Source organism: Neocloeon triangulifer, unplaced genomic scaffold (genome assembly GCF_031216515.1).
Source record: "Neocloeon triangulifer isolate White Clay Creek 2 clone unplaced genomic scaffold, ASM3121651v1 ptg000012l, whole genome shotgun sequence".
Classification (NCBI taxonomy): Eukaryota; Metazoa; Arthropoda; class Insecta; order Ephemeroptera; family Baetidae; genus Neocloeon; species Neocloeon triangulifer.
Window position 1 is genome coordinate 19,097,109 of NW_026775554.1, and position 14,436 is coordinate 19,111,544.

At 37.5% G+C, this 14,436-nt stretch overlaps 1 protein-coding gene across 4 annotated transcripts in view; it reads left to right on the plus strand.

Moving 5' to 3' along the window:
• The window catches only part of LOC132197061 (suppressor of lurcher protein 1-like), a 136,613-nt gene that overhangs the window by 24,197 nt on the left and 97,980 nt on the right, over positions 1–14,436 (plus strand). For all 4 annotated transcript variants that reach the window (XM_059620107.1, XM_059620106.1, XM_059620110.1 and 1 more), the window contains one exon: positions 12,161–12,341. In XM_059620107.1, coding sequence (XP_059476090.1) covers positions 12,161–12,341 — 181 coding nt within the window. The remainder of the gene's footprint in view (positions 1–12,160; positions 12,342–14,436) is intronic.

The window sequence follows — 14,436 nt, forward strand, 5'->3', positions numbered from 1 at the left end:
GATTTTGCGCCAGCGGACCTCATAAATCGCCTCTTTTCGTCACTAATGCACCGACAACGAGCTGCCCCTGATGTTTGTCTCGATACTGTTCGTCCTCGGGATGAAAGCTTTTGATTAAAGGGGCAAATTGCTCGCTGCTGAGCACGCAAAATGTTGAGCTATTTGGATGACAGAGGCAATAAACAAAACACTCTGATGTCTTTTGTCAGTATTTCCAGCGATTTTCGTTATTTGTTCCTTCGCAAAAGCTTCTTCAGCTTTAGAAAGTATCTTTTTGATCAATTGTATTGCAAAATAAAGAACTATGAAATAATTATCTAGAGTTTGACGATAAATTTAAGATGGTCGCATTGTTCTGTTGAATGAGCAATGAATTAATTTAATGCAGCGAATTTTCAATCTGGATTTTTCTTGAATTCTTAGAAAAGTAATTTCAATAAAAATAAACACAAATAAATCCATACAAAATAATTGTTTTAGAAACTCCATCAGGATTTTCATAAAGGATTGTAAACCCACTTTGAATGCTCTTTTTGTTTGTCAAATGAGAACACCGAGTTTATTTTAAAATTACAAGAGGTAAATGCTCAGAAATCGTTTTTCCACGTTATTCCATTAAAATTATTTCATGAACTTTGAGCTCGAATAACTTTTGAAATTAAAAAACGTGGCAAAGTGTTCCTTTCTGCGATAATAAAATAAATCGTGGCTCTTGTGACGAGTGCGAGTGTGTCAAAGGGAAGTTCAAAAGTCGCGAGAGCCGTTTTTGCGATAGCATCTCATTAAAAGTGGCGAAATGCAGGCCTATGAAAGAGTGAGCGCTCTCTCGTCGCCCAGCTCGCTCTCGTGTAGAATTACACGAGCATTAGACTGATTGCGAGTGAGAGATATGGGTATAAATACGTCGGCTCCACTTTTCGGCCCCCGAGATGAGACGCAGCCGGAGGAAATTGGCACTCTGCCCTGGCGCCTTTGTCGTGAGCGCGCGCCGCCCTGTCAGCGCCGCACTCTCACGTCCCACGTCGGCCTTATAATAATCATCATAATACACACCCCGGTCATTTTTGTTTAGAACAAAAGATGCGAAAGTCCGTGGGCGTGGCTAACAGCTGGATTATCTTGAAAAATTTACTGCCCAAATTCTCTTCCATATTTTTTTGCTTGCCTGAATGAATTGAATGATACGGAAAGCGTAAAAATTGAAGTTTTATGAAACTTACAATTAATTAGAACAGAAAATTAATCGTGTAATACGTTAGCACAAAAAACGGCTTTGTAATTACACAATTAGTATTTTTGTTTTTTTTAAATTTGGAGAAGTAATAAAACTATTTTCAATAATTGTAAATTAAATGCATGAATTTATTTACTTTGCCAGTCACAGATGATTGTTGTGTTTTGCCTGTTGAATTTAAAATGCAACACAAAATTTACAAAAAAATTTTTTTAATCACCTTTTTTTAGATGATTTTGCCAAAATAAAATTGTACGTCAGTTTACAATTTAATACTTTACATTTGTCTGTCATTCTCACAACAATTAACTGTCATTGTCTGAATATTTTAGAATATTTCAGTCTGCTTTAGCAAACAAACCTTGTCACATACAACAAGTCGATCAATTTGATTTGCTCTCTCGGACGAAGTTTCAAATTTGACGCTGACGGGTTGATTTCAAGTATGCAACTGACGAGGGCCCGATCCGGCTCCCTCATCACATATGCCCAACGCAGGCCCTATTATTTCGCAGGCATTGCCTGGCTGATGGCTGCGCCAGACACCCGAAGCGACGACGCCAAAGTAAAATTTAAACGCTCTCTTTGCATAATAACGGCAAAAAAGAAGAGGAAGAGGAGCGAAATCTCGGCAGCCGATATTGCATTATAGATGACGCTCGTTCTCTCCGCCCGAGCGGGGAAAATTTTTCAATACATTATTTTTGGAGAAGCGTCGATCGTATCAGTTTTATTGAATCTCCGTCCTGGAAAATTACTATTACCGGCCGCCATCGTTACGCTGTTGCATCCAACCAGATAATTAACCCCATTACAAATGGATCTTGAGGCGGCGTAATTGCGACTAGGGGCCGGCCCGCCTGCATTAATTAGATTGACTGTGGCCACGCGACGGAGCCGAGCCATGTAGTCGAAATAACTCTCTCTCGCCGCCGCCGCAAAGTTGGCGCAAAAAGAGTGCACGTGCCGTGAAATATGTCGACCACATGTAAATTGTTGTAATTATAGTTAATCCCGCAGTGAATTCGTGCCCGCGACTCCGACAACGCCGCACTGCACTGACTTTGTTTCAAACAGCTGCTGACCTATTGTACCTCTAGTCAGTGACAAAGTCAAATTGCATAATAAATTTCAAAAACTTTGTAAAAAAAAATACTACAGATATCAATGAATTATTTAAGTAAAAAGGTAAATGTATCTAAAAAATGCAAAATTCCCCGTAGAGAAGGAATCGGGAAAGCTGTCACTAGTTTAAGCTTATGGAATAATTTTGTAGTCAAAATTGTAAAAACAAAATTTATATTCAATATTGGTTTGGAAATTTTTTAATGAGTACCTCTAGATAGAAAAAAAGGATTTATAATATTTTTATTAACTTTTTATAGTATTTAATTAAAATACGTTATTCATCCAAAAAAGACATATCTATAAGGTTAACTTTTCAAAAATCAATAGGAGGTTGAAACTGAAATATTTACTCTGACCAAATATAATTTTTTACGTTTTAACTTTTTGTTTTACCACATTATATAAATTGAGCTTACCATAAAGCTGAATTAATTAGCATGAATTAAAATTATTTCTGGATACTATTTCTGTAGCGAAAAAACTATATTTATGAAATGTGTTTTTAATCAAAAATAGTTTAAACTGCATTTATTTCGTTTAATAATGCAACTTATCAAAAGTGTTGCAATAGAAAAATCGTTCACTTTGGAAACTACACTGCAAAAGTTTAGAGTCTATCCAAGTCGATCCAGCTGAGCTTTTTTCTGCATTACCATAAACAAAGCTCTTTAAACACACTGCTCGGAAAGTTTTATCTCCAGGAGAAAGATTCAATCGTTGTTCGTTGGTACAGTCGTCGGTCCAATAATAAATTATTCCGTCGAGCGCGGGGCGGAAGAAGCAATTTGCGTCGAAGCGAGACCGCACGCGCTCAATTACGTCGTGCAATATTTGTCGTGTGCATAATTGAAATGGTACCAATCAAGCCGAGAGCTTGTCGCCTAGTGGATATGCAAGCCCGCACCACTCCGACGTCCAACTAAAAGCCTGTGTGGTGTTTGGCGGCTGCAAATCGCTTTACACACTTAGCTCGCAGCGATTAAAGTTGGGTCGGAAATGAACAAGTTTCGCGTCAAAACAATGTGCTAAAACAATATTTTCCAACCGGAATTTTAATTAAACGCCCCAGCTCACTCCAGGGACAATTAAAACTTTGCTGAAGGTGCAGAAAAGTAAATCAAACTTGTCCAGAATAATTATTGATTTGAAAAAATATAAAAGTTTTGCAAGATAAAATTCTTACGTTATTTGTGTTCCTTTGAATGGAAGTTTATGAAAACATAAAACAATACAGCTTTATGGTTTTATGAATGTTAATTTGAAAAAAAATCTTTACATAATTAAAAAAAAAAATGTAAATAATAAATATTTTTGTATTTAAATGGGAAAAAATAATAAAAATGCAGCAATGAATGATCACATATTTTTCCTCTACCGATTGAAAGTGTTTGTAATACATCCGTGTCATATATTTGGAGATTTCATATTTGATCAAAGCAAGCATCAACCCTATTGAATGGCAGCCGGTGGAAGGAAAGAAACGCCCGATTGAATGCGCCTCTTTTTCGTGTGAGCACTCGTAAATAAGAACCGAAAAGTCTTTTCTCAGCAAATAAAAGCGGACCGAGAGCGAAAAGGGAGAAAGGCAGAAAGAAAGTAAGTCCGTTTGAGAAGCCGGTCAAGCACGGTGCCCGAGGAATTCAGTGGCGAGGTGAGGCGGAAGACCGATGATGGACAGCTGAGTGGGACTGGAGAAAACATCGATCAAATGAAAAAAGTTGTTTGATTGTATCAGTGGCCAAAAGGTCGAGATGCATCTCGTCCATTTCGAGCAGCCACTCGAAAAACTTTTCATTTTCGCCACGGGCCCCCTCTGCTTATGTTAACAAGGTTGTTGCTCATTTTTTTATTTTTATGTTGCGCTCTGCGGCCAATTTTGTGCACCGCTTGCCATCCGGCAAAACTTTAAACGCAATTATCCACCGCAACGGCGCGAGGGTCTTTGTGCGCCGTCTCGGCCTGCGGCGCATTATCAATTACTCATGCATGCTCGCCACGAGCCTAATTGATGTATATTGCACGAGTTGGCAGTGTCCGCTGAACAATATGGGGGGCACCGAAAGCCTTGTCAGGCCTAAATTAGACTTTATTAAAAAGTTGAGGTTCATTTTGACCGGATGACAAAATTCACCAAGAGGGGATTTTTGACTTAATTTGAACAATACATTTCTTCCTTGTTATGTTATTATATTCATAACAATATCGCTTCAAAAATAAATTTTTGGGTTAAAAAAACAAAATAAAACTACTGTCTTTTGTCATAAAACTTCTCTGTGATAATAACCTCAAATTTATTTTGTTTTATTTTAATAATTTGAATAATAGACGTTAATAAATTTAAATGAAGACCAGGGCTTCAATTGCTACAAATCTGTTAAAGGAATTAAACATTCCAGTTCAGCCTTAGCCTAACAGAATGAAACTCTTAATTATGTGCAAAAATTATTGAAAAACATTTCAAAGGTTGGTGTTCCTTCACTAGCCGCGTCAGGCCCATCCCAACACATGTAGCTACTGAGCCCTGACTAAGCATTTTTAAATTACTTTTCAAGTCTATTGAAACTACATTACATTTCTCAGAGCCAATCACACAATGATACTATAGTTCAATTAACGCGTGAAATATAATCCTGGAAATAATGATTGAGAGGTAGCCAGAAAAATGATTAAAATGTTTTCCACGATGCAATATTAATTTTAAATTTGAATATATTGTACTTTAAAAATTTTAAAATATGTTGCAAACCTATATTTTTAATGTCAGAGTTTATTTTATTTATTATTAATTAATCAATAATATTTTTTGACCCAGGTAACGAAAATGCCTTTGGCCCATTTCGGAGAGGATGTGTTTGGAGCGAATTTGCTGCCATTCCGCAATCGCTGCCAAAACCATGGCAATATTTCACCACCTGCCAGGCCGGCGGTGCGTGTAATTTGGGCCGAATTTGATCCTCCTCCTCTTTCTCCCTCTTTATCCGTAAATACCGCACGGACCGAGAGAGAAGAGGTAAAAATTTTACGAGCGCCAGGTGCGCGAGGATTACATTAGCGAAACTGCCGCTTTTTAATACTCGTCGGCCCGGCGACCATTAAGATATGGGCGAGCGGCAAAAACTGCAGGTTCGTTTGGCCCTCTGCTCTCGTGTGTTTCTGCCGAATGAATAATAAAGGAGGACTCGTCTCCGCGTCCTCGGGGCATTTCCGCGCTCACCTTCACTTATTCACCGACGCTCGAGAATTCCGACCAGCCGCACTTTTTGTGCCGCACTATGTCTCCGGCTCTAATTATGCGGCATGGCTGTTCTCGCTTTTTGTTCACGCACGCACCAGATGAACGTGCGATATTCGGCGTGAGTGATGCTCTGACATTATTCCGTGTTTATGCGACAGCCAGTTTGCCACTCTCGACTGCTGATTTTGCTAAAAAGTCTCACTGGTGAACCAAAAACCTTTTGTATGTGTGATTAAATTTCTATTAATTTTGGATTATATATTTTATTGCGTTTCTATTTCTAATTTTGTAAATTAAATTTTACTTTATTTCATCAACAAAAATGTTAATCTGCATTTTAATCAGATAAATCATAATGGAGTAAAAGCTTCTGAAGTGTCAGAAAAAGCGAGGAAACAGAGAAGTAGAAATAAAGCTTGAAGTAAAACAATTCCTCAAAACGATGATTCCATTTATTTATTATTTATTTTTGCTCAAAAATAAATTTTAAAATGGCATCTGAAAATTTTAATTTACGAGTGCAAATGTAGTTATAGTTTCGGGAAAATTGTGAAATGAACGATTTATTTTTTGGCTAAAGGTAAAAATAAATTTTCATTGAAGTTCTAATGAAACTCCGCGTTCAGTTGGCTCAAATAATTAATTTTTTGTAACTTTTTCGAGGTATTTATAATTTTTATTTACTTTTCTTACTTATCGCGGTTCCTCGTTATTTATTCCAACATTAAGTAAATAATATAAAGCCTTAAAAAAATGGAAAGACCTGAAAGTGCTGCAAAAATATACTTTTGGAAATAATGTTTTTACGAAGACAGCTAATACTTCAAAACTTTTTACGCCTAAATTTTTATTTTGAATATTACTCAATGTTTTTCTTCTCGCGTCCCAAAATTTACGCTCTCTTGTAAACAAGCGAGCAGTTTAAGCCCATTAAAAACTTTGAGGATGCTTCACATTCCGTGATAAATAGCTGGGGCTCGTTTTCGCTGCCGTTAGTTCATAATTTGAACCTAATCGCCGTCCAATATTAATGAGCCCCTTCTGCGCGTCCACAGGGAGTTATCAAAAAGTTGGTCTTGGTCCATAGGAAATTTGAGCACACCGGATATTAAAGTCCATCAATCAATGCAGGAAAGAAAAACCTCCTCTCCGCGCACAAACATTCAAATGCTCTCGCCAAGCAGATGCGAGATGAAGCAAAATGTCATCTTGACGGCTCGCTGTCACTTCGCGGCGGCTGCAAACTTTTTTACACGACATGAAGTAATCCCTTTATTTTTATATTAAACGAGACGGTGCCGGATTACCAAGGGGGCGAAAGTCGTCCTTTTTTGATCAAATTTCGCCGTAGCGGCGCGAGATTGACAAGATCAGCCTGCGCAAAAATTGAATAAGGCGAGAAAAGTGCGTGTTGTGTTGTTGATTTTCGTCACGATTTTTTGTTTGCGCTGAACAAATTTACTGCACTTTGGCAAGCTGAAAGCGTGACCCTCTTTCAAAACATGCAAAATTTGAGCAAGCGAAAGAAAAAAAACCGTACAATGTTTGATGTTTTTGATTGAAAATAGTAAAATTTTCAATAAAAATAAATTACTGCTGGCCAAATAAATCTTTCCTAGTTTTCTGATATTGAAACCTTCTATTTTGAAAAAGAAAAAAAGCAATATATTTATTTATGTGAGAAAACTAGCCCTCAAATAGAAAAATGCCCACCAGTTCATTAAAATGTTAAGTGAATTTTTGCTATTTTTTATCCAGTGTAATTTTTATGCTCTTAAAATAATTATTTGATAGATTTACAATGTAAAAAGAATATAGAATTGAAATTTTTTTGTAAAATTATGCATATTTTCCAATAGCAAATAAAGTTTAAAATTAAAATTAATGAAAAATGGGCTCAAAAAGGCCACAAATTTACAATAAATGCTACCAAGCAAGAACAAGATGACAGCAAAAATGTTTTTTTTTCTTCTTAATCAATTTTGAATCTCACATATTTGAATCAGAATGACGTAATCCGCAAAGATCCATTGCATAAATATGAGACCAGATTAAGAAAGAGCAAAAACATATTTATCACCAGTCTAATTACGCATTTTTTGTGTATCTTCGTAACTTCATAAGGGTGCAAAAAGTTCTTCTTCCACCACTTTCGCAACTTCAAACAGATTCATTCAAAATTAAACGGCGGGCAAGTGTGAGCAGTTTGCACCCGGATGCAAAAAAAGCTGGCGTTAATAACGACCGGCCGAGTGAGCAACTTCTGCAACCGGCATCACACGCGCAGTTTGTTTGCCGGAACGAGAGACGGTTCTCCACGGTAAATATAGCAGTCGGCGGCGCGCACACGCTGTTTACTACGGCCGCAGCGCACGAACAAGGTGATATAAATGAGGCTAATTAAAAACGGCACAGTCATGCAGAAGCAATTATCACGTGACTGGGCCGACCATATTTCACCCGTCAGGCGCCATTAGTGGAGTTGTCGGACAAAAAGAGAGAAAGAGCTCACAGACAGGGTAAACAGAGCTAGCCAGGAAAATCGGCGTCGGATCGCCAGCCTCAACAATGGGCCCGTTTGCGGACAAAGACCATCCGTGCTCTGAAGCAGCCCGGGTGCTAATGTGATTAGCACCGGCCGTTTTGCCTCATCGGCTGCCGCCTCGGCCGTAATTAATTAGAGAACTTTGCAAATATTGAGCAAAGGCGCGACACAATGGCCCAAGTTAAATTTGTTAGCTTTGTCTTTGGTTGATTTTTGCGTTATTGTCTCATTCCTGGAAGTTTTGAGGCCCCCCGAGGTACTTTGATAATTATTCTCGATTGCGATAAACAAAAATGCCGTTCAAACCAAATTATTATTTCCATTCTTGCAACTCTGAGTTAGTTGGTTTCTGCAGTAATTAGCAAAAAATCCTTCAGAACAAAAAAATTTGCGAGTTGGAATGAATAAATCATTATTGATAACTTTGGATTGCTTTTATGTCACATTTTTCAATTGATTTTTGTTCAAAATTGATTTGTCGCTGTTAAATGGTAATGGGAATGAAACAATAAATTCATTTTTACATTGAAGAATTTTCTGAAAATCAATGATAAAAAATAAAATATTGTTTTGAAGAAAGAAATGAGAAATATTTTAAATAAATAAAACTATATTGTTTCTTATTTTTTTTTTCATCACCTATAGCGTGAAATAAAACCATAGACCGTGGCCAGAACTGATTTTTAATAATATCCTTAAAGTTAAAGCTAGTCATTTTTATTTTTCTTCCTCTTTCCTGTAAATAATATGCAACCTATTTTAGTGTTTTGACACTTCAAGCAAAAAAGGACCCTTCCAAAAACAAACTAAATTCCAGGAAAAAAATTCTGAGAAAAACCTTTGGTTTGCGACTTTAACTGGCATTACTTTTCGGTGGCGAAAGAGAATTGCATTATTTGCAGCAACACAATTTTCCTCTTAAGCGAGACGAAAATTTCATGCATAACCCAGGCAGGGCTGCGGCAGGTTATTTATTAAATAAAAGCCCAGCCGCCGGCAGAGTCTGGTTCCGTGGAGAATGCCCGTCCGTCCGTCGACCGGAGGCGCGCATTCACGCGCAGATTTTTGCGGCCTCTATTGAGCCCCTGTTTTATTCACAGGGCGGATGATCCGGCTTTCCGCCGGAGATTCCTCGATTGGAAATTCGTACGCCTTGTGAAAAACAAGCTCCGGCGAAACAAAACCCAGGTTTTTTTCTCAAATTATTTTTGATCGCCTGGGAATTCTAATGTGCGGCTTTTCTTCGCCGAAATTACGCTTTGTTGTTGGCGGTAAAAAGCGCACAGCCCTTTAATTAAGGCCTTTGTGTGTGTCGGCTGCTGGCAATTAACCTGAACAACACAATTATTTTCTCGCGGTGGCGGCGGCGCCTGGTGTTTATTTGCAAATCCGGCGCCACCGCTTTCGCCTCCAACAATGGGGCTGCACACCCCAGAGAGAGCGAGTTTCCCTTTCGCTTTGTCTGCGCCTATCTCTCGCCCTCAACGCACTCGCTGAAAGCAGTGCAGCCAGAGTGAAAACATTTTGGCGAAACAGACAGACAGCGCGAGAGAGTCGTTATTTATTCTACTTTCTAGCGGCGGAAAATTGCAGCTGATGCATGCGAGAGACCAAATTGGCTCTACGCGAAAGAGCTAATAAAATCCAGTGCAATCCTAAGAGCTCGGAAAATTGCATTTTACACCAGACTAGGGCATGGCATGTCATTCACATCTGATCCAATTACACCTTCAAAGGATTTACTTTCAAATGAAGGTTTGAAAAGGCTTTAATCTATAGTTAAATAATTCATTAAAAAGATAAATAAAGTTCACGCTGATTGTGATTGTGAGCTCCATTTTAATTTTTCTTTTTTTATAGGCAAGAACGTTTCTCGATTAACTGTGAGTCTTATAATTTTTTAATTCATCGATTGAATTTTGAAGGAATAATTAAATGAATGTTATACATTAATTAATTTTTTCTTTTAGAAATAAGTACTCATAATTTCAAAATTGACAAAAAATCACAGAGTATGAGCCTAAATTTTTCAATGGATTTTTTCAGCAGTCTGTTCAAAATAATTTTAATAATAGTCTTTAATCTTATAATGCAACATTCAGCAAAAATAAGGTTTAACTTCTAAACTACAATGTGTTTTAATACACTACATACTGAATGTGCAGTAGCTTGGTGAAAAGGAAATCAGCGCTGGATAAGATAGGCGCTCCTCTCAGAATTTCCGATTTGACCTTTTCCATTTCACAATCCAACTCTGATATCAGCAATAAATTAACTTTTATGAGTCATTCCAGTGCTCGTTCGCTCTCTCGCGAGATGCTATCTATCCACCGAAAAGCAGCAGCACATCTTTGAGAGCGCCGGGGACGAGATTTATTACCTTTCGCGCCTTTATCTCGCGCGCGCCAGATGAAATATTCAGGCCGAAATCTGCCCTGATTGAATGCCTTGACGAGCAGCTGAGTGTGCAGCGTGTTCATGATTGATGTGGCTCATTCGGAATGCGCCAGAAATATATAGAGCTGGAACATATTAGGAAATTAAAAGCCATTCATCTCGAAATATATCCAGTCGAGGTCGCAAAGGCGTTTCTTTTTCATCCTCCCTCTGCAAAAGTGGCTGCAATCCCCAGATTTATGCTCGGCCTGCATTCATTTTTACTGCCCGCCATAAATAGCGGGCTGAATTTTTCATGCATTTTCCAAGTCGACGTACGTACTCGGAGACGGTCAGCTTTAACGCGCCGCAGGCCGTACATGGATGGGAACAAGTGGCGCATCAAATATTCAAACTTTCATTGTTTCCTCGTCGGGCAATTTTGTCCGTTTGCTTTTGTGCAGCGCCGTTCTGGGAAAAGCGACCGTTGCGTTCAGCTGCTTTTCAAATTATTTCTGAAGCTTTTTATTCGCGAAACACAAAAAACCGGACGGCCTGCAAAAAAAAACTACGCTTCCGCATTATATATCTCTTGCAGCGTGAGGGCGGTTAATCCAGCCGACGGTCGATCTCCTCTGTTTGCTGATGCTACTGAATTTTGCATCCAATCCCAGAACGACGAATCGACATTTCAATATTAAAATTGAAAATTGCAATAGTATGTATATAATCCCACGGTTTTATTCATACACTGGCTTTGAAAAATGAAAAATGATATTAACAAATATATAAAAACTCAGTTTATAAAACCAGCACAATTTACATACTCGACAGGAATTCCTCAGGCCCTTTATTTTCCATTGGAATCCATGAAATCAATTTCATCATATTTTTGAGCAGCAGATCAATCTGAACAATTTTTTGTCTTCCAATATCTGAATAATCCTTTTCCATATTTTTGCCAGAACTCGCACCATAAAATTTTGAAAAATTCTTCATCCCAGTTACCAACGATGCAATATTAACAGTCCAAAAATTATCTAAGCAATTCATTTCAATTCTTTATTATAAAATCAACAACATCAAAGAGAAAAATTAATAAATACTTTGCCACTAATTATTTTATTAAGTACAACAAATAATTGTTGCAAGCTGGCTGCAAGTTTATATTTTTCTTCCTGGAAATAGATCATAAGATAATTAAATAAAATTTATTTTATCTCTGCAATCTACATCAAAATATTCAAATTCTTCAGAAATACTTATGCTCTAAAACAAAATCTGTATTTTTTTCTTATTTCAAAACGGAATTGATTTGAAAACTGGTTTCATGATTTTTGCAAAAGGTTTCGCCCTATTTCGGCAAGTTGCTAATTTATCGCCAGCTATTTATACCAAGCGCAATAAAAACCACCTGTATAAAAAACGTCCACTTCCTTTCAAAGCAAAACTCTGGAGTTTGGGTGGACCACGCTCGCGTCACTGGAGTCGGCGCAAATAAAAGATCGGACGGATGAGAGACGCATTGGAGCGTTTCTGGCAAAAACGGCACACACACGATTTATCTCTCCTCATTCAGCCGTTTCATTCATTTGCTTTTTTCCACCGTATTTATATTGATGGTGCAATTTTTCTGTTTCAGCCTGCGAGTGCATCCACTTCACGAGCACTTTTGGCAAGACATCGGGTACTTTTAAAAGCCCCGACTTTCCGCGCGCCTACGACAACAACATCGAGTGTCTGCTCTACTCGTTCGTGGCCCGCAGAGACCAGATCGTCGAACTGACTTTCAGGACGTTTGACGTGCAGAAGACGCATCAAGAGTGAGTACCATATGCACGAATTCCATTTCACTTTATTTTTGCCGAGGGACTCCTTCTCCGCGGAAAAGCGAAAAAACTTTCCGTCTAAACGTGCTCGGCGCCAACCACCAAAATTATTTTTCCCTGAGAGCAGAAAGGGTAACTCGCAAAACGCGTTTGTAGTTGATAAAAGAACTCTCCTTAAAGGGGAAGTTTGAATAAATATTTTCAACGATGATTTCGAGTTGAAGGAGAACAGCACTACTTTCTTCATTTTATGAGGAATCGTAAAAGTTTGATTAAAAAAGAAAAGTATTTTTACATAAAAAATATTTCTGAAAGTCACTGTTTGCCCTTGTATGTTATAATTCGCTCTGAAAATATTTTTCCAAAATTTTAATTAAAAGCGCTCTAAATAATATTTACCCTTTAAAACGACCAAAAAACTTATTTTTGGTTTGAAAAATTTTATTTGATTGGGCTTCATTTAACATTTTTTTCCAAAATATTTACCTTCCAAAAGATCTCTATAAAGCAGCACTGAAATCTGATCTAGAGATTCTCTTCATTCGTTTAATTGTCCTTTTTGTGACAATGTTATAATACAAAATTAATTAACTATTTTCTTTTGAGAAAGCTTATTCCTGTGTTTTAAATTGATTTATTAGCATTTATTATTTCAGTCTTTGCTACTTTGTAAATGAAGATGCGTTTTACAATATAATTCTCGAACTTAAGCCCCTGAAGCGGCAAATTAGTCTCCATATAATTGCTATTAATTTTGCAAAATGTAAATAGGTGCAAGAGGCGGGCCGTTTTCAAATTAACTTTCACACAAGTTTTGTGTACATTAGAATCGTGAGCAGCCAGCCGCACGGACACACACTGCTCAAAGCGCGCGGGCGTGAGAGTTTCTCAAAAGTTCTGCATTTATTTATGGCTTAATTCTGTGTGCCTAACGCCAAAGCCCGGGGGGCTTTGCAAAATGTTTCGTGATTCATACAAGCATATCTAACAATAAAAGTTTTAAGACTGGTATAATTTCCCGTCAGCTCAGTAACTGCACACGTGTGCCAAAATGCACAGTCCCATGATGGTTAATCAGGCCTTGCGAATAAAAATTGCAGGTCTCTATTACAACTAAAATTCATGTTTTAAGTTTTAACTTAAATAATAAACAATCATCAGCCAGAGAAATTTTTCAAGTGTTACAAAATATTGAATAAAAATTTAAAGTTATTCAGATTTAATTGAATTATAATTTTTTATGTAATAAGTACATTTTTAATGTTTGAACTTCATTTTTTTTAATTAAATATTAAAAAATAAAAGCAATTTGTTCTTGATAAAAGTTTTATGCTTTATAATTTGAATAAAAACATTCCTAATAAAACAATTTCAACGCAAAATATAAACACTTGTACAATTATATTCTAATAATATTTTATCATAATGAATTCTCTTGAATCTAAAGGGAACCCAATGTAACTTTAAATTTAGGAAATTGTTGAATTAAAATATCTATAACATCAATCATTTTGATCAATTATGATAGAAAAAATCATTAAAGCAACAACAGTAGAAAATACAGGAGAAAATTACCAAAAAAAATCTAGGAGTTTTGCATGCAAAACAAAGCAGAAAATCTGCCTATGAGAGAGGAAGGCGCCTTCGTCACTTTCCCGCAACACATATATTCGCCGCCGAGCTGATTATCGCCGAAAGCACCGGGGCATTCTGTTTGCAAATAAATGTGCGTACGTCGGCGGCGGCGACTGCGGCTCCCATTATGTTTGGCGCACATTTCGACGAGATTTCGTCTCACAAGCAGAGCGAGAGGGAGGCAGGCGAGCGAACCAACGAGCACGCCCCATTATCAACTTCACAGCGCCGCAATCTCGCTGCCGGCTGGCATCTCATCTCTTTCACCCGCGCCAGCCACTCTTCTTCATCTGCATGCAAATAGAAAAAAGACTCTGTCTTAACGTGTGCCACCAAAATATTCATGTTCGGGTGGCTTTCCAACGAAATAAAATACAAAACTTATCACAGACCGTCACAGTCAAACGATTTTTTGATAATGAAAATTAATTACTTGATTGGTGCTTCTTTCACG